The following is a 27,844-nucleotide window of genomic DNA, read 5'->3' as shown; positions in this document are numbered from 1 at the left end:
ATGAGCAAGGGACATTATCTGGCAACTTTGAAGGGAAAATTGCACAGGATTGTTAAAAATGGGGATCAGGAATACTTTCAAATTCTATCAAGTTAATGGTCTCAGCACATTTTGGTGAGAAAGTGACTACTGTGTAACTGGTTCCAGGTTCTGAAATTGGCAGCCCATTCTTCTAATCCAAACTTCTCTTGATATTTATGGCAATAATTAAATGTAAGGGCGAGAAAAATGCCAATTAAATCGAAAGCTGATGTACAAGACCACTAAGGGATGAAGGGGGAAATATTTGGCACGATTTCACTGGATAAGTCGTAAGGTTTTTTTTTTTGCCTAGACTGTTGAAGAAGTAGTCAAGCAAATGGAATATGCTATAAAGTACTGATGTTTTTATTTACAAGCTTATTAACTACTTTTCTAATTTTACTCAGGGTGCCCAAATGTTAAATTGTCTGTGATATGAACGCCAATGCTGATAATTTTATTTTCTGACTTTAAATTGTATTTATTCATAATGGTTTCACATTGCATTTTGCGTTCATAACAATGAAGATAATATTTTGTTTATAATTTGTAATGTGTTTTAATTTAAATCAAGTCTTAAAATGAAAACTTCCCACCTGTTTCAATATTTATGTGAGTCACTGTGTGTGTATATTTTAATGTGAGTTGAACTTGGCTTCAAAAAAGGCGAAAAAAATAGTGAAATCTCAATGAAATGGGTTTAAAATTAATTTGCAGGGTGTAGAAGTCCAGGTCGTTTCCGGCAACTGCTGTATTTTTAAGTATTCCAAAGCGACTCTATTTTTCCACGGCCTTATATAATCTGCAGTTTCCAGGTTGTTTTTTTTTGGGGGGGGGGGGAGAAAGTGTGTGTCCGCGTATTTGTTTCCCGTCTTTTCTTGGTTTATTAGGTTTGGCTTCGCTCACCTCTTACATTTGCCAAGTTCCTGGCAGAAAGTCACGTGACCAGATGTGCAAACTCACGTGTTTCTTTGGCGAGAGGCTGCATACGTCTGCAGAAGTATTTGTTCCCCCTTTTTAAATTGTACTAGTTTTCAAATTTGTTTGTTGTTCTTATGTAATTTTATGATAGAAAGTATAGCGGTTGATGTCATTTTATTTGTCGTATTGTCCATATCTCGACCCGTGACTGGAAAGGGAGAAAAAAACTAAACCCTCGCTGAGAATATTTTTAAATGATCTTTAAAATATATTTTTGGAGGAATTGAGGCATTTTCAATCGATATTGTTAGAGAGAATTATTTATGTTTCTGAATCCCAAGCGAGGGACAAGCAAGGTAATTTTTTCCAGGGGGGAAACGAGGCATATTCGCCCCTCCCATAGTAGTGTTGCTCCCTCAAAAAACACTACTTCAGATTGAAGTTATGTTCCTGTAACACCCTTTCAATAATTAACATAAATTACTGCGACTGAAATGAAATATATGTGTTTCTAATATATTAGTGAATAGTGTATGGCAACATTCATTTTCCAGGCGAAAATTGTCGTGGACTCTCTTGCCCCCTCTTCCAGACGCCCATGTCATGTATATAGCCGCAAAACAAGCAAGTAAAAAAATGGAGTAACTTCAAATTTCTTCTGCTTTCACTATTATGATAAAATGTAATGAGGGCGCCATTTTTCATATTCTTTCCAGTATTTTGAAACATTAAAAATGTTACTTTTGGTTTATAATTTCAGATATTTTTCGTTTAGTTTTAGTATTAAATATTTATGTGGAATACTTTTAATTATATTTGCTATTTATTTATTTCAGGCCACCGTGAACACACTGTATATGTGGGCGTTCATTTACCAGGGCATAAAAGGAGGTCCCACCATCGACGACATCATAGACACCATAACAAACAGAAGGATTCTGATGATAGCGATGACAGACCAGGTAGGCTTAGTTTGTAAGGTATATGAATTTAAGAGAGACACAGTGCTTTCTTATAAATATGAACTTTTAGTTATTTGATTCATTGTCCAGAAGTGTGGTGCCACTATAAATAACTGACAAACATAAATTTGAGCTTCTGTAATTTGAAAGTGGGCATGTAAAGAACAGAAAGCTATAATGTTGCCTTAGAGGGTGAATATCTTGAACAACAGTCTCGCAGTATTATCTCCAGAGGTATGGGCTGGTCTTCCATTAATTTCATCTGGTCATTATTCATCCACATTATCGTAAATCGTAAAACCTCAACCTTAAATCACCACCCAGGAAGTGAACCTGGGTCTCTTCAAGTGGCATTCAGGCATCCTACCAACTATGACTTGGAAAGAGAGAGAGCTATGTCAAACTTGTTTTGATAAGCATTAAATATGAGAGTAATGTTAGCCTCCTGTCATACTATGTTTCTATGACAGTGGCTATGAGGGATTTAGTTTGACAACATGATCTAAAGGACTTGAACTATTCCTGCAAAAATAGGCAGTAGGACAATTTTCTAATGTACTACATTGCATTCTTTTAATCGTATTAAATTATTGTTTACAATAAGTGACTAGTAGATTATAAATGTGAACATTAACATTTCTTAATAGATATTTTCATTTCTTACCTTTGCTATTTTTCTGTTCTTACTTGAAATCATTAGAAAATTACTTCACTGTCAGTCACCATCAAGGAAACTGTTTAGTTTACACTTAACTGGTTTTTGAATTATTTGATTGTCTTTTCCTAAAGCACACCGATCTCTGTGGTGGAGTAATTAGCACAGAATGATACAAAGCTAGGGGTTCCAGGTTTGAATCCCAGCATGGGCATGTGCAAAATCAATTTTCCTTAAACATAACTTGTTGAAACCTGATCTCACCTACCTTTATTATTTCTAATAATGTAACAAAACCCAAGCTACTGAGATTACTTGTTGATGTTGTCAGATTAGCATCAATACTGTGCTGTCCTCTATTAAAACTAATTTGAAGTAAACAATCAAATGATCTCTCTGTAAATGAAACATCAAAATAACCTTTCTGTACCTACATTTCAGTTAACTTTTTGTTTTAAAGTATGATTTGTTCCTGACAGGAATGATCAGATTCCAGGCAATCACATCATTCTTTCTTGGCTTTGGGAAATATGCTTCCCAGTCAACAAGGTAATGTTGCCACAACGTTGTGGCAACGTTAGCCCCTAACATACCTAACGTTGTTACAACGTTGAATGTATGTTGATACAACGTTGTGAAAACGTTGTGTCAACGTTTCAGGGTCATTTTTTTCAACGTTGCTGCAACGTTGGTTGACAACGTTGTCACAACATATACTGAACATTATGTAGCAACGTTAGGTATGTCAGGGGTTAACGTTGCCACAACTTTTTTGCAACATTACCTTGCTGCCTGTGTAATTTATGAATATAACAATGCATATTTAAAATATGGTTATTTCGCATGGTAAGCTATTAGCAATCTTGCCATGCCATTTTTGTATATAATACATATGCGTAACAGGAAAAACTCATGTTTGTAACGTCACAGTTTCTCTTTACATATTACAAAAACTTTTCCTGCTCCACCAAAATAGGCAATTGTTAGTCTGGAGATTGTGATGAATTGACCAACCTCTAACTACACCTGGTAATCAGTTTTTTTTTTTGCAGTACTTACCTCCTGATTATATAGTCTGGAATAAAAATATTTATCATGGGAGTTTCACTTGTATTCAACACATTTCATTTTCTGATCTTCCTTACAACTTCAATATTCACACATCTTTCGAAGGATAATAAAACACATTTTTTCACTAATTACAATCGAAAGTATCCTTATTTGTGTTACTAAAACTTATGTTTGTTTTGAATTTGAGTCGCACTGCCATCTAGTGTACGCTGTAGGAAATATAAGGTTTGGTGGTCAGTGCACACACAAATTCAGATTAAACAAAACACTCCGATCTGACGCTTGTGGCGCTCATGGTGGTGATCATCCAAACTAAAGCATATTCAGTGGAATGTTTTTTTGCAACGTTGATGCAACGTTATCACAACGTTGTTCCCATACATACAACATTCATCATAAATACAACGTTGTGGCAACGTTATCACAACGTTGTTCCCCTACATACAACATTCATCATAAATACAACATTCATACAACGTTGTGGCAACGTTAGTGTGTTGACTGGGTTGCCATGCGTTCGTATGAGATGTATTAGGTATATGCATGCTAAAAGTTGCTGCTTGTTACTACTCTCACTGGGGCATTTTTGAAAAAGATGTGGTGGCATTGTTTTTTTGTACAGTTTGTGAATATGGTGCACATGTTATATATCGAAATGTGGATTATTTGCTTTCGTCTTGGTATGCACTTTAGTAGGAATCGAAAATGCAGTGAAAGTATAGCTTGTCTGCATCATCATAGCAAACAGCCAAAGGCAACTGTACAGCTGTGAAATATTCATAGCCTAGGACAAAAACGAAAGTCGTTGTTGAAAATCCCAATGCACAAATCCAGCTGGAAATCATTTTTATTTGTTCCAGTAGTCAGTAAGAAGTTTTATGAAATGAAATTACTGTAATGAACGGCATCCAATTGCATGCATTAAGTGAATTGGAATGTACTGCATTCAGTTGTAACAAACTGGTAAATTGGTATGAAGGGGAGTGAAATTCAACTAATGGATATATATTTTGATACACTGGAATAAATCAGAATTATTTTTATCAAATAAATGAAATGGACTCGTCCTAACTGAACATTAAAGGTGATGCATCATGTATATCTGAATAGCTCTAATATCAATAACAACATGCTTTCTTCTACGATGCTTAGCAGATATGTGGAGTAAAATCTAACATATAATAGGAGTAAGGATAAAATAATTTGTTATATTTACTGAAATTATTTGATTGCACACAAACTTTATTTCCCACTGAAACACCATCATAAAATACATTGTATAGTTCTACTGGTATAGCACCATGGCAGAGTGGTTAGCACATCGCGCTACGATGCCAGGGGCCCTGGGTTCGAATCCTGGCCTGGGCATGGATGTTTGCGAGTGTGCATTCATCAATTTCATCATTTCATCCTCATCTTCGCAAATTAGACAAAAGTGGCACAAGAAGCGAAGTAAAATAAAGCAATTCAATCAATCAATCAATCTACTGGTATGGTTCCAATCCCTATCAACCTCCATACAATTACGTACATCCATTTCTCCAACTAGAAATTGTGCTGCAAACAATTAAATTCAATGCCTGTATTAGACATTCAGTTTATTCCAGTAGAGTTGGCTTTTTTAAATATACATAATTTATGATTACAAATAAAAATTCTTGACAGTAGCAACAGAAGTAAATATAATGTAAGTATACAAAATAAGTAAATAATTCCATATTTTCAGTGTTATATTCCAAAGAATATTACAGTAAAAAACCCATGATACAAGTGCATTGACTACAACAAGTAGTTTAATTTATCTTTACATTACATAAAGTAATTTCTAGCAAGACTTGTACTGCTTTATCTTGCTTTCCTTTCTAATCAATAATTAAGCTTAACTGGATCACACCTGTGTTGGTAACAACTCTTCAAAAAATATGTTCATTATAATTTATTCCAGACAAAATTCTCCTCAATATTGGTTGTGCATTTTGAAACATAAAGTTTTTCAGAATTTGTAACATCACAGACATTTTTGGGAAAGCATTCGCAGCACAGATGCAAGGTCCAGTTATGCCTTATGTGCAGCTAAATTACTGTTGACAGTAATGCAAACGAAACCATGAATATTTCAATTGAATTAAATGTTCTCCAATCGAATGTACTGGTGATGCTTAACAGTTATTTTGCTATTTGTATTGTTGTTTGTGTCAAATATTCTGTTTATAGCTTTCCATTGACAGATTTTGAAATTTTGAATTGTTGAGGTTGTAGTTTGAGTTGATGCAAGTATTGCTTTCCATGTGCTGAGTCATTGAAGTAGAGGTCTCCCAGTGAAATTCTGTGATATAATAAATTATGGTGTATAATACTGAGTTTGTGTAATTGAACATCAATTGTATGTTATTTAGTTACAACATAAAAGTCTTAAGCTATCTTTTCCAGTTATTGCACAAGAAAAGTATATAGTTTGATTTGTTACATTAAACTAGGTGGCTGCATTTTAACATGTTACTTGTTCTTACCTTAATATATTCATGATGATCATGTTTTGAACCATATGTTATTGCAGGTAATGAAAAAGAAAACTGCATGAAACACAGCAGTCAGTAGTTGATGTGGAGAATTTATTTTATTCATAACTATTCTTTAGTTTGAAAGTATTTTTTTATCATTAGTTTGCAGAAGGGAGATTATATCCTGTAAAACTGCCTTTCTTCAATTGGAAGCTCATTTATAAGTCTTCAGAACTTGCATAGAATTACTTGTATTTCTGGGAAACATGGCTGGTATTTGATATTTTACTTGCAAGTTTCTTGTGACTACAGTGACAGTATTCCTCCTTTCAGACTAATCATTTCATTGAAAGATATGGTGGCCTGGTTCAGATCATAGAAGGCTGGATTTGTTGCTAAATTATATTCAGAATCCCAAGTAAACCAGTTTTCTCCCAAATTTTCTTCAGTTTCTCAGGATATGATGGACTGAAATATACTACAGAGCATTCCCTGACATTCGCTACGAGACACTGCAGCAAGCGGTCCGGCAAGCAGCGCTTGTCTTTCCCGGTGCACGGGGTCCGCGACAGTTGCTAGAGTTGGCTATTAAAATTACAGTTTTCATATTGTGTACTAACCTTGACTACAGAAGGTGTTGAAAATTATGTCCCTCTGCTGCAACACATTCCTGGCATCTCCGAAGTAAATTGGCATTTACACATGCAAGTTCGTCTAATGTAATTCTCCCGGTTTCTCGTACAATACTCTCTCTTAACTCACGGATGGTGTGCGGATTGTTTTTGTATACTTTATTTTTTAGATTCTTACACTTTTCCCCCGTAATGTTATTATTTTACCATATAAGAATTTTAGCGGCTCTAAATGCTGTGGTTTTTGAAACACCCGTTTCTTGTGAGAGGTGGTGGATAGATTTCTGAGGAGACTGTTCTAACCTTTGTCCTATCTCATCAAGTTTTTCCTCAGTAACTGCACATGGGTTTTTCTTTCCACCTTTATTCAGAACTGACCCTGTTACTCTAAACGTTTTTATGAAGTTTAATATAGTGGTCCTATTTGGAACGGGAACACGAGGAAATTTCGTTGCACAACGTCGTCGCACTTCTCCAGAGTTCCTCTTTCCGAAGTAACACTCGACAAGATAAATCCTTTGTTGTAATGTAAACTTTTGTGGTGCCATATTAAGCCACAATCTTCAACACACAGACACGACACAACACAACTTCCGGGGGAGGATTATACTTGCGTGAATCTGCAATGTCAACGTAAAGGGAAAGAGAGCAAAAAAAACAAAACAGACTGTAGCGTGCGACTGTAGTACCCATTCACCGGGAAAGACGAGCGCTGACGCCAGGCCACTTGCCGCCGAGTCTCGTAGCGAATGTCAGGGAATGCTCTGTAGTTGGAAGGAAGTTTTTAGTTACATTCAGTTGCATCTTATAATGATGGTTGACAAATTCCCATGTTTCTGAAATTCATTTTACAGATATTCTCAAAAGTATCATAATATTTAAACACTACTTTTTTTCTTTTGTACATCTGGTTCTTTAGTGTAAATTAACTACAAAGAAAGTTGAAGATACTTACATGTGGGAGAACTGAGGTGTTTATTTCAAGCATCGTATTTTTACTATTTGCTAGTTTATTTAACGATGCCAGTAATAATATAATAACTTGTGATGCAAGAACCCTTGAGGGCCAGGGCCTACCTCCCGACTGCCACCCTCATTCCCACATGGCTCAGCAGAGCTGGGTGGTCATTCAACCAGTTACGGGGAAATATGTGGTCAGCATGACAAACCCCCAATCATTGTTGTAGATTTTCACAACTGGACTACTCATAGCTTACCAATTTCCTCATGATGGTGGGTAGCCACCAGTCTCATACATTGGCCAAAATCTCAGGAGACTTGAAGTAGGATACACCCTGTAGCCTGAATTCACGCCAAACCCTGATGCCCTAGTGCACATGGCCATGGTGTGGAACTAACAATGCCAGTGCCACAATACAAATACACATTTTCTCCATTGCAAATATGCAATTATAAGTTCCCTTCCTTTCCATTTCTTTTTTGCATAAACTAAGATTTCATTAGTTATGTACTGTATATCTGTTAACATTTCCACCATGGATTTAAATGTGATTAATCACATTATCTTTAATACAGTTGGTTTATGACTGCTGTTGTACATTTTTCCCGTATATATTTTGGTGCACTTTTCAGGTTAACGTGAATTTTATATACTGTATTTCTTAGAATTCAAGAGGCCATCGAATGTAAGGCGTACCGTAAATATTGCTTCAGCTTTTGAGATAAAGAAAATCCAATTTAAGATGCACACATGTACTCACTTCTCTATTAGTACAATACCATATAGTATTACATTTACATTGTTGTAACATTATTGCTACATTTACTATTAACAATGCTACCATAAGTAAATTTAATTAAAGGTGATTTTTATTAATGCTGATACATTGGTAAAACATCATGGAAAAATCTTGATTATTAAAATTGGCAAGTACTCCATTCTATATTACACTTATGCCATGGCATATTTACACATATATACTCAAATTCAAGATGCCATCGAATCCAAGGTGCGTCAGAATTTTCAACATCCAAAACCTGTATATTAAAAAAAAAAAAAAAAAGAAAAGAAAAGAAAGTAGTGTGCTTTAAATTCAAAGAAATACAGTATATAATACTTTTTTATGTACAAGGATCTGAGGTAAAAACTTTAAATTTGGTTATTGGTTGCCCCATTGAAACAAAAAATTACTCTGGGTTTTCACTGGTGAAGTCCTCTAGCTGCTAGATTATTGCTTTATTGTGAATGTTATCGCACTCCCTTGGTCGCATTCCAGGAAGGTTCCTAGCTTGTCGCCGAGCCCGCCTTGCAAGCATAAGTGACGATGGGGAACTATGTAAGCATCAGCTGAGCAGCGCATTAGTCTCCTACGGTAGTGAAAGATATCCCTAATATCCTTGGTGTGAAGTGTCCCGTCTCTCTCTCTCTCCTGTACTTCATTTGTTGTAATTCTCTTTTTCTCTGTGCATACGAAGCTATTCTATATTTGCATGGCTTCTGGCAGCATGGTTCACAGCCTCGTTGCAATACTTGTAGATGTAGTAAAGATACACTGATGTAGGAATTGTTGTAAGTGCTCTGTGCAACATAAAGTGGTTAAGGTGTGTCCTAAGGAACACAAGGACTGAAGATAGATGAATGAAAAAGCATTTCAGGTAGGCTGAATGTGTCACAATTCAATTTGAAGTTAAAAGTGAATGTTGATATCAAAGTTTCTTTTTACTTTTTTTCTAATTTATTCATTTTAAATCTGTAGATTATCTTTTCTCTCTATATTGAAAGCATCCTTGACACTAAAGAAATTTACTAGTGCATCATTGATGCATTACCATTACTACAGGAATACCAATATGAAATAATCTTTCACATTGGTATTTTTCCTCAACAAATATGTGCAAGTAGATAGCTCTGATGCATTCTTCTAGAAAGAAGTTTAAAGAGAAAGTACAGGGTGCACACAAAGTCCTTATACCACCTACATATATTATCATCACATAGGTAGAATGCATCTCTTGGGAATCCAAAATATTTGTGTGTGTCCGTCCGTGGTCTCTGCATAGCTGCATGTGCCGTTCATATTATCCAACATTCTTAGGGTCATTTTCTGGAAATCTGCACCCATCACATTTTATAGTCTGTTCGCTAAATAGCAGTGCTTATGCACATCCTCTTTTATGAAACCCCAGAGTACGTTATCTGGTGCCATTAGATCAGAGCTTCATGCAGTCCATGGAAGATGAGAACAATTGTCCGATCCTCGTCCGATGCGTTCACCAGGTGTCAAACAGCCAGTGAAAAGCGGGCAGACACTTCATTGTTCTGAAACCAAACACTGTTCAGAATTCCCACATGTGTCATTTGTTGGACGTGCACAAGTGCGCACATCATTTGGAGATTACTAACATTAACAGAATCAGTAAAAAACAAATGTGTTGCTGTCATTCCTGGTTAGATGATAATGTGAGGTGGATGGAGCTCACTTTCTTAAAAAAAAATAATGTGGATTTTCTTTTCCCCACACTGCATAACTAAGTCAATGGCATTTTTTTATCGATTTGCTGTTAATTTGACACTGTTGAACCCACACAGCAGCCGCCAAACGCTCCTCAATTGTGTAATGACTTGTGTCAGCCATTGCTTCTACATCCATCTGCCACGACTCTCAGACAAACAATGAACTCGAATATGCAGTGTGTCAATAGAGGACAGCACCTTGAGACCTAGTAACAAAGGAGAACACGTGCCAAGTTCATGTGACAGTCACCAGCATCAATGAGCCATATATTACTGACATAAATATAGGGGTATTCAGACTTTTATTATAGACCGGAACGAACGAGTTAAAATTTTTGGGTTCATTGGCATATAGTGCCATTTTCACCCTTCAATGTATACAGGGGGTGTCCCGAGAGGGTGTAAAAAGCCTCTTGAGAAGGGTTGAAAGTGCATGTTGTAAAGGACACTAAAGTACTCCCTCGGAGAGAGTGGAAAGGTCCGTTCTTCATCACAAAGCTAACAGGGTGTTTATAGAAATACCAAATGAATAAAATTATCAGAGACTTCACAGTTAACATTGATTATCAGATTAATTAACCCTGTAGTTCCCAAAGTGTGTGCCGTGGCACTCTGGGCCACCATGGCTAGCTTACAGGAGTGCCGTGAAATGTTCCAATATTTTCACTGAAATGACACTTACTTGTTAGTCTACACATGGTTTGAGATATGATTGTTGCAAATATGTGCTTATTTAGTACTTTTTACATGTAAAATATTTCTGAATTTGAAATACGTGTCTATTTTTTAACTTAAGGCAAGCAACCTAACCACACTGCAGTAACTGATTGGTAACCCCTGAATTAATCCCTTTCCTTGTATAGTTCACAAAAGAGAAAGTGTGACAAATCGGCACTGTTCAAACACTGAACATTAAACAAATGTGCAAGTTATTTAGGAGAATTGTGTGTGGTTGAGCATTAGATGTGACCCAAAAGCTGGAACTAGGCCAAGACAGATATCAGATTTGTGGAAAAATTGAAAGCATTCACTCCACCTTGTGTAAAGTGCTACCACATGATGAGTTGATGAGTTGTAGACCCGTTCTTGTATGTTCACTGCTTAGAAACAAAATATTTGTTTCTGTAGGTTGTAAGTAGGGGGGGGGGGGGGGGTATCCATGACTTTAGTTCAGGGGTGTCCGGTTTTTTTTTATTTTATTTTTATCTCGTAAAAGTTTATTACATACTATACATAAGAAGTCCACAGAAATCTCAATTATATATTGTATTTAAAAATATTGACATACAAGTGTGTGTGTGTGTAAGTGTGTAATATAATTTTTTTTAAATTTTGGGGTGGGTATGAAAACATTTCAACAGAGGTGAGAAAGGAAAACCTGAAACACCATATTCACCTTCATTAAGACTGCTAAGTACCATCAGGCCTCCCTGGTGGCGCAGTGGTAATGTTGTCGTCTTGTAATCAAGGGGTCCCAGGTTCGATACCTGGTTGAGGCACATAGTGGTTCAGATCTCACTTTGAACTGTAGGTCGAGTCCCAATTACCTTTCTGTGCATAAAGTGGACTTAAGAACCCAAATTCAAATTTGCTAAGCACCATCCATATATCATAAATAATGCAGAATGAAAAAAAAATTGATCACAGGGGCATGCTGAAGGGGAGTGCAGCTTCGTGGAGGCCACCCCCCCCCCTGGCCCTGTATTCCTAATAAAAGAATGTGAAAGGCAAGAAAAGATAGAAAACGAGGACTGGCTACTAAAACAGTATACCTACACCTCCCCTTCCTTTTTGAAAATCCTGGGCATGCTACTGTTTGATCAAAGCACTTTCACAAGGAGTTTTCAAATGTAGTTACCAGCTCAGTGTGTGTGTGGAGGGGTGGGGTTAATATAGTTTTGGACATATGTATGAGAAAGGGGCAAATTGTTTGCAATTAATTTATGTAATGAAAGATTGGTTGCAAAGAAAATTGGAAGGAAGAATCAGATAGCTTTAGCATAATATATTTAAAGCACTGGTTTTGAATAATTTGATCCTTAATTTGAAATTCAGTTTAAAAATCTGATGGTGTGAATTACATTGTTAAAATATTATAATTCAATTTTCAATGTAGCAAAAGACTGAATGAAAAAAAAAATATTTGAACATATAATGTGATAATTTTATAATCTCGCAGAACTAAAATAAACGTTATCTTATCATTTTGCATGACAGGAGTTACATAAAAATTTAGCAAAAAATCCAGGCTCGATCAGGACTTGAACCAAGGTCTCTGGCATGCTGTGCCATTGCTCTGCCAACTGAGTGCTAAGCGAACATCAGAAGCCAGGGCTGGTCGAGTCTGCATGTTTTGCTTCAATTTCTATGTAGGAGAAATATTACATGCAATAGAAATTTTTTCTTCACTAAATTACCATATTTGCCAGCACATAAGATGCACTTTTTGCCTTTAATATTTGGTCTGAAAAACAGGGTGTGTCTTACATGCTGATACTCAGTTTCTAATTACCTTCATTTCTGAAAATTTTGTCACACTCTGCGAGAGCATTCCAGTCACATAGAGCTCGCATGGATAAATGCACATGCACTGTCAACAATGATCATAGCTGTGTTGTTGTATAAGGACTCGGATTCTGATTTAGAAGAGGTTTCAAGTGACTTGTCACTTAGCTCTTGAGTTGAATGTCTGGGTTTTGAGGAAGAAGATTAAAATGTATTTTTCCTAGTTAGATCATGTAAGTTCTTCGTTGAAAGTAGACCTACATATACTTAATATTTGAAATACTGTAAATTAATTATAATGTTCATAGATAAAGCTTTTTCCTCAAAAATGTGTACAAAAAAGAGGGTGGTGCATCTTATGTGCCCACAAATACGGTACCTAAAAATTAAACATGTCATTTTGTTGATGTCAACTTGGTTATGCACGTTGAGTATGTGAATGCTTCTCATGTTTTTAAATTTGCATGTTACATATGCCAATAAACAGCATCATAATAAACAAACATGCATAATTGCTACATATTAATCTCTTCAGTAGTTTATCTGCCAAGGCCAAAATTATAATTACAGGTTTGTAAAACAAATAGAGCATTTTATTATTATTATAATATCCTTTTGTAGCAATTTTTTGCAGAATGTTTATTTATATCAACTCTTCTGTTATGTCTGGTCTTCAATTATTTTCACACATTAAAACAGTAATACAGTGCCTTTCACGGCCGAGGTGGCTAACTCACCGGGAAGTAAGATTGCATCTGCCTGCAAACTCGATGCAACATCCGCGTAACTGGAACCGCTAGCTATGTAATGAAATAAGCTCGTACAAATACATTGACAGTTACAATTAAAATGAGCACGTACCTTGTTACAAGAGGTGTTGGAAATGATGTCTTCCTGCATTTACACATTGACAACATATTTATAGGAAATTTTCAATAACATGTATCAGTTCCTCTTCCAAAATTGCTTCAGTTTTTCTCCTGATATTTTCTTTCAATTCTTGTAATGCATGCTTCAAGTTTAAAATCTTGGTAACTCGCCACACAGACGTCATGAAAATTTTGGTTTCTTGTGCAAGGCACTGGAGGGATTTTTGAGGAGTATGTTCCAATTATGATAATCTAGATTCTCCTCAGTAAGTAAGCACACACAGTTTTACCTTTCGCTTCTTAACAAGAACAGACCCTGTTTCCCTAAATTTGTTCTTAAGTATCCGAACACTGTGTGAAACAGGAATATCTAGGAATTGTGCTTCATGCATTCTAACTTCCCTACAACAATTCGTAATGACATACGAGTTGTACATAAAAATGCATTGTTTTAAATTGTACGATAGCATGACATTATTAGATTGCAGAAAAGCACCAGTAATACGTGAGCTCAAACAAAACAATCTAAAACACTTGTTAACACCTTAACACTTCACTAACACATGCAAACTGGACACCAGCTATCTGGATACTGAAGCACTGATGCCTCCAGTGCCAAGGTGAGCGTACAGCTGTGGGTCTAAATGATGGCAGATGCGCTCTTACGTGCTGGTTCACTAGCCGCTGCTCCACGGTCACCTCGGCCATGAAAGGCACTGTATATGTATAACTCATCAGGTATATGAATGCTGAATGATTGAATATAAATGCGAATTAGGTAATCCTTAGCATGTTCATTTTATAATTTGCACATTTCATCAAGATATGAGGGGGTATCAAAAAGTTTTGCCTGTTGAGGTATAATTTGTTTAATAATGGAAAGATTGAAACAATGAACATACATATAGTTTGCCTGTAGTGTCCTCTACTCAGAGTTACCCTTCCACGCAGTTGCCATCACATTCGATGCATTTGTGCCAGCGTTTTATCCAGCCCTCAAAACCAGTTTGGAAAAATTCCACAGAACATTCCCTGCCCCACTGTTTAGAGCTGTTTTAACCTCCCGTAGGTCATCAAATCTCATGCCACAAAGCACAGACTTAGCTCAGACTTTATGGTATCCCAAACTCTCAAACATTGCATGTGCTGACCCATAGGACATGTTGCAGCAGAAATTTCCTGGATGGTGATATGTGTATCCTCTAGAATGAGCTCATCATCCCTGAGGCGGTTGTCGTTGGTCAACGACATTGATGGCCTGCCACTCCTTGTCATGTCCACACTTTTGGTTTCTCCCACTTTGAAATTAACTACTTAAGTATGTTCATTGTTTCAATCTTTCCATTATTAAACAAATTATACCTCAACAGGCAAAACTTTTTGATACCTCCTCGTATTACAGAATGTCAGTAATGATCACACTATTTCTGCAGCAAATACACTAGAGTAGATAGTTACATCTTAGTTTTTCATGCTTGTATTGCAAAAGTAAAATTATGCTGGTCTTTAGCAACATTGCTAAATTAGCTTCCAGGTGAAATTACTACAAATGAGAAAGCAGGTTAGAAATGTGAAAGAAGAAGTCAGACAAGGTAAGATTGTGTTTTAACGAACATGTAGTGTGTTCGAATTGAAGAGGGGAGCAAGCGAACTCTGTCTGAATTTTCTGTCCCAAGCTCTACATTCGTAAATCTAATTTCCAACCAAAGGAAGAAAACTTCATTTTCTCTGAGCATATATGTACGTACTATCATAGATATGATATGGGATGAGATACTCGATAATTTTCGTTAGGAGGTGGTGAGGTAATTGTTCGTGGTGAGTAATAGTGCACACCCCTAAGGTCTGTCAACATAAGGGATGGCAACATGAATTCATGGGCTGTTGAGTCATTTGGATAGGTAGCTTCAGGGTTTTTGTTGTGTGGTTTTTCTACAATTTTTGTGTACGAGGCAATAAGTTATTGAGTCTGCATTTCTCTTTTCCCCCCTGTTTTAACTAGATATAAAAACTTTTTAAAAAATCAATGTCACATTATAATAATTTTTGCTAGTCTCGTATATTTTTCCCTTACAATTTTATTTTGGTGGTGAGCATAGTGTAATGGTGTGCAGTTTGTGACAGTATTCATTCATATGGAAAGTCAAAAAAATATGTCACACCTGGAAACAACTCCGTATACATAGAGATACCAAAAGGTGTTGTCTATGACTTGTATGCAAGTCATACATGCAGACTGCCACAACCGAGAAGATTGTGTCTAATTTTTGGTGCCCCTAGCAATTTGGTGGTGGTGATAAAGAAGCAAACATTGGCCTTATTTACTTATTTTCTGTGCACGATTTGTGTTTTCCTGCTCTTTGTTGTTTTTATATGGGTGTGAAGTGATACAGAAATAAATATCTTGCATTCAGATTTGATAAACAACTTCTACGCATTCTTGATATCACACACCATTAACCAACCAAATGAACACTATCTTTAAAATTAATATTTCAAGTGAACAATGTTTTTGTGAAAGAAAAAGTATTAGCAGACTGAAAGTGTACTGGTTGAAGAGTTTACAATTCATTTATCTCTATTATTAGATATTAATTCTTGACGGGAGAGTGATTATTGTACTACTGGTATGTCAAATCTTGGTGAAAAGAATGGAAATCTTAGAAATGTAAAGTACCCCATTTATACTAATCATCATAAATTTCCATAGAGGGTGGTCAGTACATTGATTTAAAATTTAATAATAATAATAATCAGTGCTCGAAGTGGAGGGTTATACAAGGGGATGGTATCTCCAGCTAGGAAAATTTATTCAAAGTGTCCCCTGCTGTTCCACTGTCCCCAAGTTAAAACATAGGAGCATGCCCCCCCACCCCACCCTATCCCCCAGGCACCCTAAAGTGTGGAGCAAACATCCACTACCTAACAATTTCATCTTGGATCACTGATAATAATCAAACATTTTTATACAAAGTAAGGTATTTTTATTATTTATATCCTTGAAAATACTGTCCTATTTGATACACCAGATACGTGATTATCTGGAAAAACACATTTTTTTTCACATTTCACTCTGTAATACACTGAGCTATATTATTATTCTATTTTGTTCAAGAAAAATCTGTGAAAGTTTGAGGAAAATTTTTGATCATAAAGTTCACAATATATACCACCTTGGATAAAAGTCTTAGAACTATTGATTCCTTAGGTTAAGTAGTAAAATATGAAAATGTGAATTGAAGTAGTGAAGGTGATGATTCATTCTGAATGTTAACACTAAAGTCAAATTAACCTGGCTGGTAATCTGAGAACACTTGTTATAATCACATCGCCAGGAAAGCTACAATTCCTACTAATGAATTCTACAGTTCTGACCTGTTTCCTTTATTTAACAGTACATTTTCTAGCTAGCCGATTTTTCATTGTGCCTGGGGTCCCAGGTTCAAATCCTGGCCTAGGTTGTGGATATTCTTTGCAAGTGTCCCTTCATGAATTTCATCATATCATCACTCATCCTCATCTTCGCAATTAGTCTCAAGTGGCAGAAATGCAAAGTAAAATAAACCAAATCGATTAATCATTTTTTCTTTGTTTATTATGATGGGATGCTTATTTTTTTCCTTTTTTTTTCTTTCTATTAAATGAATGACGCCAATTTTCAGAGGGGTTGACTGGCTGGTTGAACTCCCCTTTCTCCTCTCAACACCCATACACCAATACAAAATTGTATTTTTTTAAAAGAAATAGATGGTCTCTCCTTTTAATATATATACTTTAAATAATAAATTTTGCAATTGTTATTAAATAAAAATATTTTAATGTGGAACAAGACGTTGAAGTTTCCCACGTTCTACATTTTGACCAATTTGAACACTGATAAGGAACATTAGTCAACATGTATATGTGGGAAGATTTAAGTAACTTTTTATGTAGAGTAGTCCAAAGCACCTGAACTTTTTGTTTCTTGTGGTTGGTAATAAAATTTCTTCTTTTGTGTTGGTACAGTTTCCAGAACTCTCAATCCTATTCCTTGTATCAGAAGTAGTTCCAGTGTTCTGTATTATGTTAGCGTATGTTTATTCACTAAAGAGAATCAGTTCAATACATGTACTATATGTTCAAAAACTAAATGTATAGTGGTTGTGACCAATTCTGGAACTCAGTTAAACAAAATTAAACTTGTCTAATGTGTGTGTAAAGAGCAGTGTATATTAAAACTGTTCAAAAATCTGTGTCCATCATACTTGAGTCTTTAGTTGAATGCTTGTGTAGATTTGAACATCTAAATATTTAGTGCAATGCAGAGATTTGAAAGAAACAGTGAAGAAAAAACTTAGATACGTTCCCAATTGCAGTAGATTAGTTGTATCGAATGTGTTCATTTTCATATTTACTAGTTTTGCACTGGTCTTTCTTAATCTTTTAGTTTATTTAATGAATAGGTAGACCATGCATTGATGTTACTTCAAGAACTGATTCCATTCTTACAGTGTTTGGTGTCAGCTGCATGAAAATGTCTATATAGCAGGCAGTAGTTTTCATGATGTATTATTTCTCTTAATAGTCACTCCACCCTCTCAACGTGTGCAGTTCATTCTTGGAGAAGATGAAGATGATGGGACTCATGAATCCCACCCCCTGTTCTCTGAAATGGAAGAACTTGTCAAGGATGGGGAGGAAATGGAATGGAAGGAAACTGCCAGGTGAGCTTTATACAGTACAGTGAAGGCGCAATAGTCCCACAGTTAATCAGTGTTCCGTGATTTGCATAGCTCGCAGGATAATTCAAACTCCAGAGAGTGTTGCGTTAGTAAATAAACTCCAAATTTCATGTTTAAGACTTTATTTTCCATTTTGTACTTGATTTCACATTATTCTGTGACAAAGTATGACAGAAAAATGTACCTCAAGCCTTTGAAAAAAAAGTTTAAAAATAAGCAACACAATGTATGTCATATTTCAAGTTTCTATAAAGAAGAAATAATGCATGTCCCTATGAATGCATCATAATCTTACTTGAATAAAAGTAAGTTATTTCAATAAAATTCTGGTTTCTTGTATTTCATTCAGATAAGATTGTTCTTTTCACTGTGTGATGCTTATTTGCATATGAAACAATTTGAATACTCGCTAAAAGGAAAAATCAAACATACAGAGCATTCCCTGACATTCGCTACGAGGCTCGGCGGCAAGCAGCCCGGCGTCAGCGCTTGTCTTTCCCGGTGAACGGGGTCCGCGACAATCGGTAGAGTCAGCTATTAAAATTACAGTTTTCATATTGTGTACTAACCTTGACTACAGAAGGTGTTGAAAATGATGTCTCTCTCCTGCAACACATTCCTGGCATCTCCGAAGGAAATTGGCATTTACACGTGCAAGTTCGTCTACTGTAATTCTCCCGATTTCTCGTACAATACTCTCTTTTAACTCACGGATGGTGTGCAGATTGTCTTTGTATAATTTATTTTTTAGATTTCTCCATAAATAAAAATTGCATGCTGACAAATCGGGCGACCAAGAGGGTTTTTGAAACACCCATTTCTTGTGAGAGGCGGCAAATAGATTTCCGAGGAGACTGTTCTAACCTTTGTCCTATCTCATCGAGTATTTCCTCTGTAAGTACACGTGGGTTTTTCTTTCCACTTTTATTCAGAAATGACCCTGTTACTTTAAACTTTTTTACGAGGTTTAATATAGTGGTCCTATGTGGAACGGGAACACCAGGAAATTTCGTTGCAAAATGTCGTCGCACTTCTCCGCAATTCCTCTTTCCGAAGTAACACTCGACAAGATAAATCTTTTGTTGTAGTGTAAACTTTTGTGGTGCCATATTAAGCCACAATGTTCAACACATGGACACGACACAACACAACTTCCGAGGAAGGATTATACTGGCGTCAGTCAGCAACGTCAACATAAAGGAAAGAGTGTGAAGGCTGGGAGAGCGAAAAAAAAACACTGTAGTGTGCGACTGTCGCAGAACCCGTTCACTGGGAAAGACCAGAGCTGACGCCGGGCCACTTGCCACTGAGTCTCGTAACGAATGTCAGCGAATGCTCCGTAGAAATTACTTGTGGTTATCGAATCAATGATTTGAATGTTTGTGAACATTCGGATTTTGGAATAATCCCATGGAATATACGCCAGTTTATAGTGTTACAATGTCATTTATGATGATAATGTTTTACAAACGGTCATTTTCTATCTTTACTAGGTGGATAAAATTTGAAGAGGATGTAGAGGAAGGTGGAAACAGGTGGTCGAAACCTCACGTTGCAACTTTGTCCCTTCATTCACTGTTTGAACTCCGTAGCTTGCTGCTCAATGGAACAGTGATGTTGGATATGGAAGCCAATTCTTTAGAACAAATCGCTGATCTTGTTCTAGACAACCTCATAAATGCTGGACATTTACCGATTGATTCAAGGGATAAGGTAAATTGACTTTTTTGTAGACTAGGTTGACCAGATTTAAAAAATGAAAAAATTGGATACTTGTTTCAAAGTTGCACAATTTCACAACATATCTTGGCACATTTGTTATTATTTCCATATTTCATGCCAGTCAGCAATAAGTATCTTATTGAAATTAAAAAGTTTAACATATCTGTTGAATTGTATTAATTAGGCCTACTTATTTAACACGTTTGTAATGTTAACACATAGGGCATATTCAGGATGTATTTACCATTTCTGTACGGACAACTCTCCACTAAATGACTCCTATTTTTGCATGTTAGCAGCAGCATTTTTATGGCTGTATGTTACTTCCAGGTTAAAGAAGCCTTGCTAAGAAGACATCGTCATTTACATGATAGACGTAAAGACCATAGCAGTTCTAATATGTCTCGCCTTCCAATCATCCGCTCTTTGGCAGAAATTGGACGCAATCATTCCTCCTCTAAAAGTAAGTTGAATTTCTTTACATTAATTTTTCAATGTGCAATAGATGTTACTTCAAACACTTGGAACAGTCAAATATGCATATTTTTGGAGATTTATATGTTGTTCTCCTTCAATTTTATTTGAATTTTGATTTTTCTTAATGCTTGCTTTTGTTTTGGATGTAGATATAAAGCAAATGAAAACTGTTTCCCAATGAACTTCCTGAAAGTGGAGTACCTTAATAGGGTTTGGTAATAAGTAAAGTGATATATAATATACCATTGTAAAATGAAGAAATTAATTTGACTCCATGTAATATCACTTATGTCCATCATTTGCATTCTTGGTCATCTTTCAAATAGCATTCTGCTGTTTATGTGTAATTGCCCTGTTGAAACATATGAATAAATACATATAAGATCATCTCGTCTTTTCTGTATTATAACACCTGAAACTTTTTTTCTTCACATTTCCTAGTCCTTATATAAATTAACGACATACTGATAAGTTATAACTCTTCAATTATGTACTAAATAGTTAATACTTCATAAAGAACTGAACGATTCACTGAAGTCCTTAATTTGTAAAATTCCATCGTTTTGCTACTAAAACAGTGTGTTTCAAAAGTTGCACGACCCTAAATTTTCATTTCTTATGATATGGAAACTGTAAAAGAGATTTATATTTGTTTTCTGCATTATCTCATCCATTCAGATATTTTTAATACTTTTGACTGCCAGTTTATTCTATTCTGAAGATTCCAGAAATTAAGAATTCGAGGCAGACAATTCTTTTCAAGACTATTCATTTCAGAACAGAAAAGCTCTCGAGCTAATGACCAGAGGAGTTCGGAAAGGTCGAGAGCTAACGTCACTCTCATCTTCAGGGTATTATTTGAAGTTCATAATTTAGAGTTTTCCTAGCACCATGTTAATCTGTGGTTTGTGACATGTAGGGGGTAACATGATGGTGCTGGGAATAGAAATTATTTGGGCAAAGTTAAAAAAGTGACATTTCAAGTGATATTGCGAGAGAAAAAATACTAGTGTAGGCAGAGGCAGGGGAATAAGCTGCTATTGACACACTGTATATACTGCTTACACTACATATTTCAAAACTCAAGATAAGACTAGCCCACCAAGACTTAAGATGTGGGGGGATGTAAATAAAAAAACATCTGCATTCAACAACTCATATCATAAAAATGTGCAATTGTTTTCAATACTCTGTGTTGGGGATGTATGGGTAAAATTAATTTACCCTTTGCTTTTTATATAAAAAAGATAAATTTCTAAACATAAGGTTTCTTTTTCCAAGGCAAAATGTACTGCTGTAATTTATTTATTTATATTTATACTTATATTATCCTCCCGAAGAACAGCCAAGAAGCTTTGATGCAGCAGTTCGTACATATTTGAATTTGTGTGTTAGAATTTTGCAATTCAGATTCGATAAGGAGGTAATACCTAACAAATATACAGAAGAAATACAAACTACATAAAAAGTACATTAAAATATACATAATGAATATATTAAAATACAATGTGATCATTAGAATTAGCTAAAATCATTATAATTGCTGACAATAGAAATTAGAAAATAGTTATTTTTATTCTTTACAGGTTGTTAATGATGCTATTACATTAATTACAGAAAATATTTCAGTCAGGTTGTCATCTGAAATGTTCACCATTGTATGCTGCATTGGTCTAATTGGGAATTGGTATCATTAGCTTTTGTAATACTACTTGATATTTATTGGTAAAAATTACATATTAGTATACTAACGGGTGTCTCACTCGAAGGTATCCCCAGAAAATGTTGGTTGAAATGAAAAGGCACAAGAGGAAATAAAACAAAATAATTACATGGCATACCTGTATGTATCAGAAATGAGGTTGTCACATGAGGTGCTGGAAATGTCCTCCCTGAGCTTCTAAACACAATGGAACACAACGTTGCATGTTTCTGAAGGTGGCTGCCAGAACCTGTGGTGTCACCACTGGATCTCGCGCTAGATGTTCTCTCGTAACTCGTCCAGTGTGCATGGTTTGTTCATGTAGACACGCTCTTTAAGATGACCCCAGAGAAAAAAGTCAGGTGGGTCACAAATCTGGTGACCTTGGTGGCCATAGTCCTTGTGAAATCACTCAGCTTGGGAAAAATGATTCCACTTCAGCCATGCTCACACGAGACGTGTGGCTTGTGGCGGCTGTGGAGCTCAGTGTTGCCACCTCTACTTTCTTTCTCATGGACTAAGTCACATTCTGTACAAATGTCAACAAAATCCTTGCAGTATTTTCAACAGGAAATGGATATTACCGGGGCTACTTTCAATTGAGACACCCGGTATTTAGCCAAATTTAAAGTAATAGGTACAAAAGTTTTGTCATGGATTTTCTTTTCTAGGAATGTAAGAAAATAACAAAACAAAATAGTTGTGAAACTTTTGAGGCTAGTAACAATTTTGAGGAATCTGCAGTTTTTATTGATGTATTGTACCAGAAAAATTATCAGCTGATATTCAGCATCAAGCAGTTAACACAAATGTGTAGTCATACTTGTACCAAATTATTAACATGGCAGATATCAATTCCATGATGAAAAACATATTTCTGACCACTTTATTATTACAAGAATCTTATTTTACAGTGATTCTTTGAATGGGCTTTTGGTTTAAAAGTTTGAAAATGTTTAGAGATGTGAGGTAAACGGAATTATTTTTTTTTGTTCAGTGGAGTTCTTTGGAATTCTGAAAAAAAAAAGTACTGTGTAAGAGAGTATTAATAAATAAATTTTAATCCAATAAGACAATTTACAGGAGATGGGAATGAATACCTGTGAGGATATATTATATTAATGCATAATTTTAAAACTTTATAATTTATTTTCATTGTTATGTTGCAACCATTTCAGGATACAAGTAAATCATCTGATGAAGTAATATAGTAACATTTTACTGGGTCACAACTATACATACTAAACTAGAGAATAGAGCATAGTAATTCTAATACAAACTCTTTTCCAGGAATATATGTGCCTCCAGTATTATATTGTTTATATTGTATATAACTTTTTCTTCATCTTTTTGTTGAATTCCTCTTGGGCTTTCAACTTTGCTTTTTTTATTGTCAACTTCCTCTCCTTCATAGTTCTTTCTTATCATAACACATAGTATTCATTTTTCTATCTTCTCTTTATAGAACAATATCTATTATGCTGCTACTTTTATTTTGAATAGTCTTGCTATATGCTCAAACTTTGTTCTTTCCACTGGAAATATATTTCATGTAGCTTTCCAGTGTAATACTATATGTTCTTTCTGTCAATTTAATAGCTTTAGAATTTCCACTAGGCGTAAGGATGAGGAAAGAAATGTGGAAATCTAGTTTGAATACATGAAAGTTCACTGGTGAAATACACTTTCATATTGGAGTTAATCAAATATGAGCAAGATTGGGTACCAAAACTGAGGGGGGTGGGGGGCCTTAGCATTAAGAGGCCATAATGCAGGGGCAAAAAGTGCCTCCCCCTCTCCCCGATGAGGAATACCTCCCCTCCTCAATGAGCAATATTGAAACATCGAATGTGTTGTGTTGGTCTCGCATGTTTTTCCACTGTAACTTTAATATTGATTTGGGTAATATTTTATTACCTTGCTTAAATTGTTCGTGTTGTGGAATATCTTGAGCATAATCACATGTGTGACGCTGCAGGAAAGAAAGTGTTGCTAATGACTAAATTGTCTTACTTTTATTTAGGAAAAAAAAAGTGTCTTGTGAAGATCATTACTGTATTTCATGTAAGATTATAGGAGACTACTATTGACTACTGAAAATCAAAGGAGAAAGGTGTTTTTGTTCTTGTATGTAATCTAGAGCACCATATATATTTATAATATATGTGTGTGTGCATGCATGCATGCTCATACATGCGTTTAACTTATCAATGAATATTTTTATCTTTAAAAGTCTGCATCATATTTTTAGATTATTCATATGTTACAGAATAACTAACATAATTGATATATATCAGAATGGTCAAGTGCTGCATTTGCAATATTATCAAATAATTATGTTGTTGAATTGTGCAGGTGTTATTGGACATGTTCGCATTGGAAACACCTTATCAAACTGACATTGCAAATGCTAATGAATGTTCCATTTCATCAGAAGTGGATAATCTTTTTCTCCAGTTTGATCCACGTTGAGGAAAAATGTTATTGTTCGCAATTCACTGTATACAGAAAATAGGATTCTACCAGCTGTTTATTCTTTAGAATTTAAATTTAATTCCCAGATTTTGATTGCAGCATATGGTCTTTGTCTTTCATTTTATGTGAACCAAGGCACTTACTTGACTATGCAAAACCTTCAATAAGAGTAATGCATTTATATTTTAAACCATTTCATGACTATGTGTTAGATGTTATATGTTTGTGCCTATATTTTATGTAGGTTTGCAGGGTCCAGGAGATGAACAGCGTAGAAACAGCTGCCCAAATTCTCAGACATCTCTTTTAGGGGTGCAGGATCTTAAAGGCCCATATCTTACAGTTCCAGGTATTGCAGAAAATGCAGTAGTGCAGCTGTATACTAACAACAAAAACCTTTGTATGCAGCTAGTGATCCTTGTCACCAGAGAGATTCTGAATTAGATGCACAAACTCTCAGTAATGCAATATTGTGCTAGTAATTAGTGCTTTGTATTATATATAAGATATAGATTCCTGTCTTCCTAAGGTTGTGGATCCAATCTGCATAGTCGTGCCTCAAATGTTTAGTTTCCAACTTCAATTTTACAGACATTTGCTTACATTTTTAAGCCTTTTACGTGCTTGTCGTTGTGCCTACAAGTGCCAATGGTACTTTTATATGTACATTAGAAAGAGCTATGTATGTACAGGATATATGTGAGATTGTGTCAGATACTGGCTGAATATAATATGTCTTTGTTAACAATAGAAACAAGTTGTAACAAATGCATTTTTATGTAAAAACAGCCACGGATAATGTTATCTTATTGGTAAGAAAAATAAGGCTACAGACGACAAAAATGATGCAAGAACACAAGTTCTGATATTTCCTGAACATGAAACTACATATTATCTTTAGTATGAATCTTGAATTGATTCTACATATATCCTGTGCATAGAGACAATTGCTTTTAATTTAGGAATTATGCCATAGGTATTTTATAGACAAATTGTTTCTGTTTTGGGCTTGTTACTGACATTGTATTTGAGATTTTGTCAATGTGAAGCATTTGTGTTTTAATACAGGTACAAAATAAGAGAAACATGTTAAGGTCATTCTAGAGGTAAACATTAATATGATTATATGGATGTATCGGTTTCTGCAAGGAAAGAATTAATGCCACTAGCCTGTATTAAACAGCTAGAATGCAATTATTTCCTGGTGGGAAAATTCGATGTATTCCTTTTGTAACATATGTATCATGTTGAGTGAAATGTTTTCTTGTAGTGCCTTAAAGTAAACTCCGGTATTATGTATTTCATGTGAAAATTTCCTAAGAATTTTCTAATTTAGAAAAAGGGGATGCTTCTAGTGGAATGATGTGGTGAGAGATGGGAGTACACAAATATTCTTAGAAGTTCAAAAGTTTGTACAGAATATTGCATATGGTGATAATAATGCCATTATATGTTGATAGTTGAAATATTTTTTCTAAAAACGGGAGTCACGGGAGAGGGGTGGCCTACCCTGTGATATAAATTAATGTTATTTAACAAATTGGTACAAGCTTTTGCATTGTGTAGAATAAGCATATTTGTAACATAGAATCTGTATTTGCATATTTTAGAACAATTTAAAAGTAGTGGTTGTAAGTGTAATTATGACGAGAATGTACTTTTGACACTAGTATCATTCTTTCTCCACTTCAGGAAAACGTTTGGGACAGATAAATAAATTTTGCCTGGTTTTAATTTTGTCAATATATAATTACATACTACTCAAGCTACATAGAATTACATTTTACATTATCCTGTGTAAGTATTTTGCAACGTGTTAATAATTTTATCTTTTGTTTCTGTATGTGTACAAGCAGTGTTATGATTCACTGCAGATTTTTCTTCTTTAATAACTGGTTGTGCACCAAAGTTAGTGTGCTCTGTAACCACTTGTCTATTGTCTTTTCTGATGTACACTTGGAACTGGTTGTAGCTATCATATAAAATAAATATATATAAATAAATAATAACCTGTGGTGCAACAGCCCATTGAGGGTGCGGGCCTACCGACCTATTGCTGACCTCACTTACTCACTCACCCTAGGTGGGAGACCATCCAACCAGTTACGTTACTCATTTGTAGCTCCTCAAGTTCCACACATTGGTGGGTGGCCACTGGTCCCATACACAGGCCAAAATCTCAGAAAAGTTGTTACGCCCTCAGGAGACTTGAATCTGTGCACATTGATAATGTTGACTTTCTGTGTGGATGAAATTCACAAAATACAGAAATTTCTGTTAAACAGATAGAGAATTACAAGCTAATGGGAAGAAGGAAAAAGAAAACCAGATGGCATTGTACAAATTTCTATTTTTCTGAAGTTTTTAAAGTATCAGTTGATGGCTCGAATGCTGAGAATGTTAAGTAGTCAACTTTTGATCTTGCCACTGAAGTTCCCAGGTTCGAATCCTGGTCTGGCCATGGATGTTCTTCATCAATTTCATCCAATCAGAACTCATCCTTATTGTTGTGATTAGCCAAAAGTAGCAGAAATCAACGATGAAGAACAATAATACAATTATGAAAGTATCGGAAAGAACATACTGACACATTCCAACTATATTTTATTCGTAAATTTTTGAAGATTGGATGACCGTAAGTAACCTAGGAAACTTTCCAGATATACAAGAGGTATAAGTAGGGGCATGCATATTTCGTTTTTGGCGAAAAAACACGTTGTAGTGTTAATTTTTCATGTTTTTGAAAGGTGTGAGATGCATTTTGTGACCATGTTTTGTCACGAAATAATGCGAAATGAACTGCAAAAAGCGAAATTAACAATTAAACACGAAATTTAGGGTTTATTCACCGACGTGACACCTTCAGAGGTCTGAATTATCCTGAGAGTTGTGCAATTCCCGTAAAATTGATTAATTCTGCTGTTAATATTGGAGAAGCAAAATAGGACTCCTTTACACAGAAATAAACTTAATACTCTGATAACTACATAAATGTTCTACTAGAAGTGAAATGTTAATTCAGTGGAATAAGTGTAGTTTTTAAATCAAATTTAGGATTATATTCACAATTTTAAAACCAAAATGTATTTTTATATACCAATTTTCATCCAATGTTTCACCGCTATAACACTGATA

At 35.3% G+C, this 27,844-nt stretch overlaps 1 protein-coding gene across 15 annotated transcripts in view; it reads left to right on the top strand.

Annotated features, from left to right (window-relative positions):
- Positions 1-27,844, top strand: part of LOC146001631 (sodium-driven chloride bicarbonate exchanger-like) — a 263,578-nt gene that overhangs the window by 183,961 nt on the left and 51,773 nt on the right. For 12 of the 15 annotated variants that reach the window (XM_083139193.1, XM_083139198.1, XM_083139197.1 and 9 more), the window contains 5 exons: positions 1,779-1,904; positions 18,177-18,315; positions 19,827-20,046; positions 20,386-20,518; positions 24,954-25,058. In XM_083139193.1, coding sequence (XP_082995319.1) covers positions 1,779-1,904; positions 18,177-18,315; positions 19,827-20,046; positions 20,386-20,518; positions 24,954-25,058 — 723 coding nt within the window. The remainder of the gene's footprint in view (positions 1-1,778; positions 1,905-18,176; positions 18,316-19,826; positions 20,047-20,385; positions 20,519-24,953; positions 25,059-27,844) is intronic. The other 3 variants (XM_083139200.1, XM_083139195.1, XM_083139186.1) reach the window with 1 other exon arrangement.

The sequence above is a fragment of the Lepisma saccharinum genome, chromosome 17 (assembly GCF_977018435.1).
Source record: "Lepisma saccharinum chromosome 17, izLepSacc3.1, whole genome shotgun sequence".
Lineage (NCBI taxonomy): Eukaryota > Metazoa > Arthropoda > Insecta > Zygentoma > Lepismatidae > Lepisma > Lepisma saccharinum.
The sequence above is the reverse complement of the archived record's forward strand: the minus strand, read 5'-3'. Positions and strand labels throughout refer to the sequence as shown.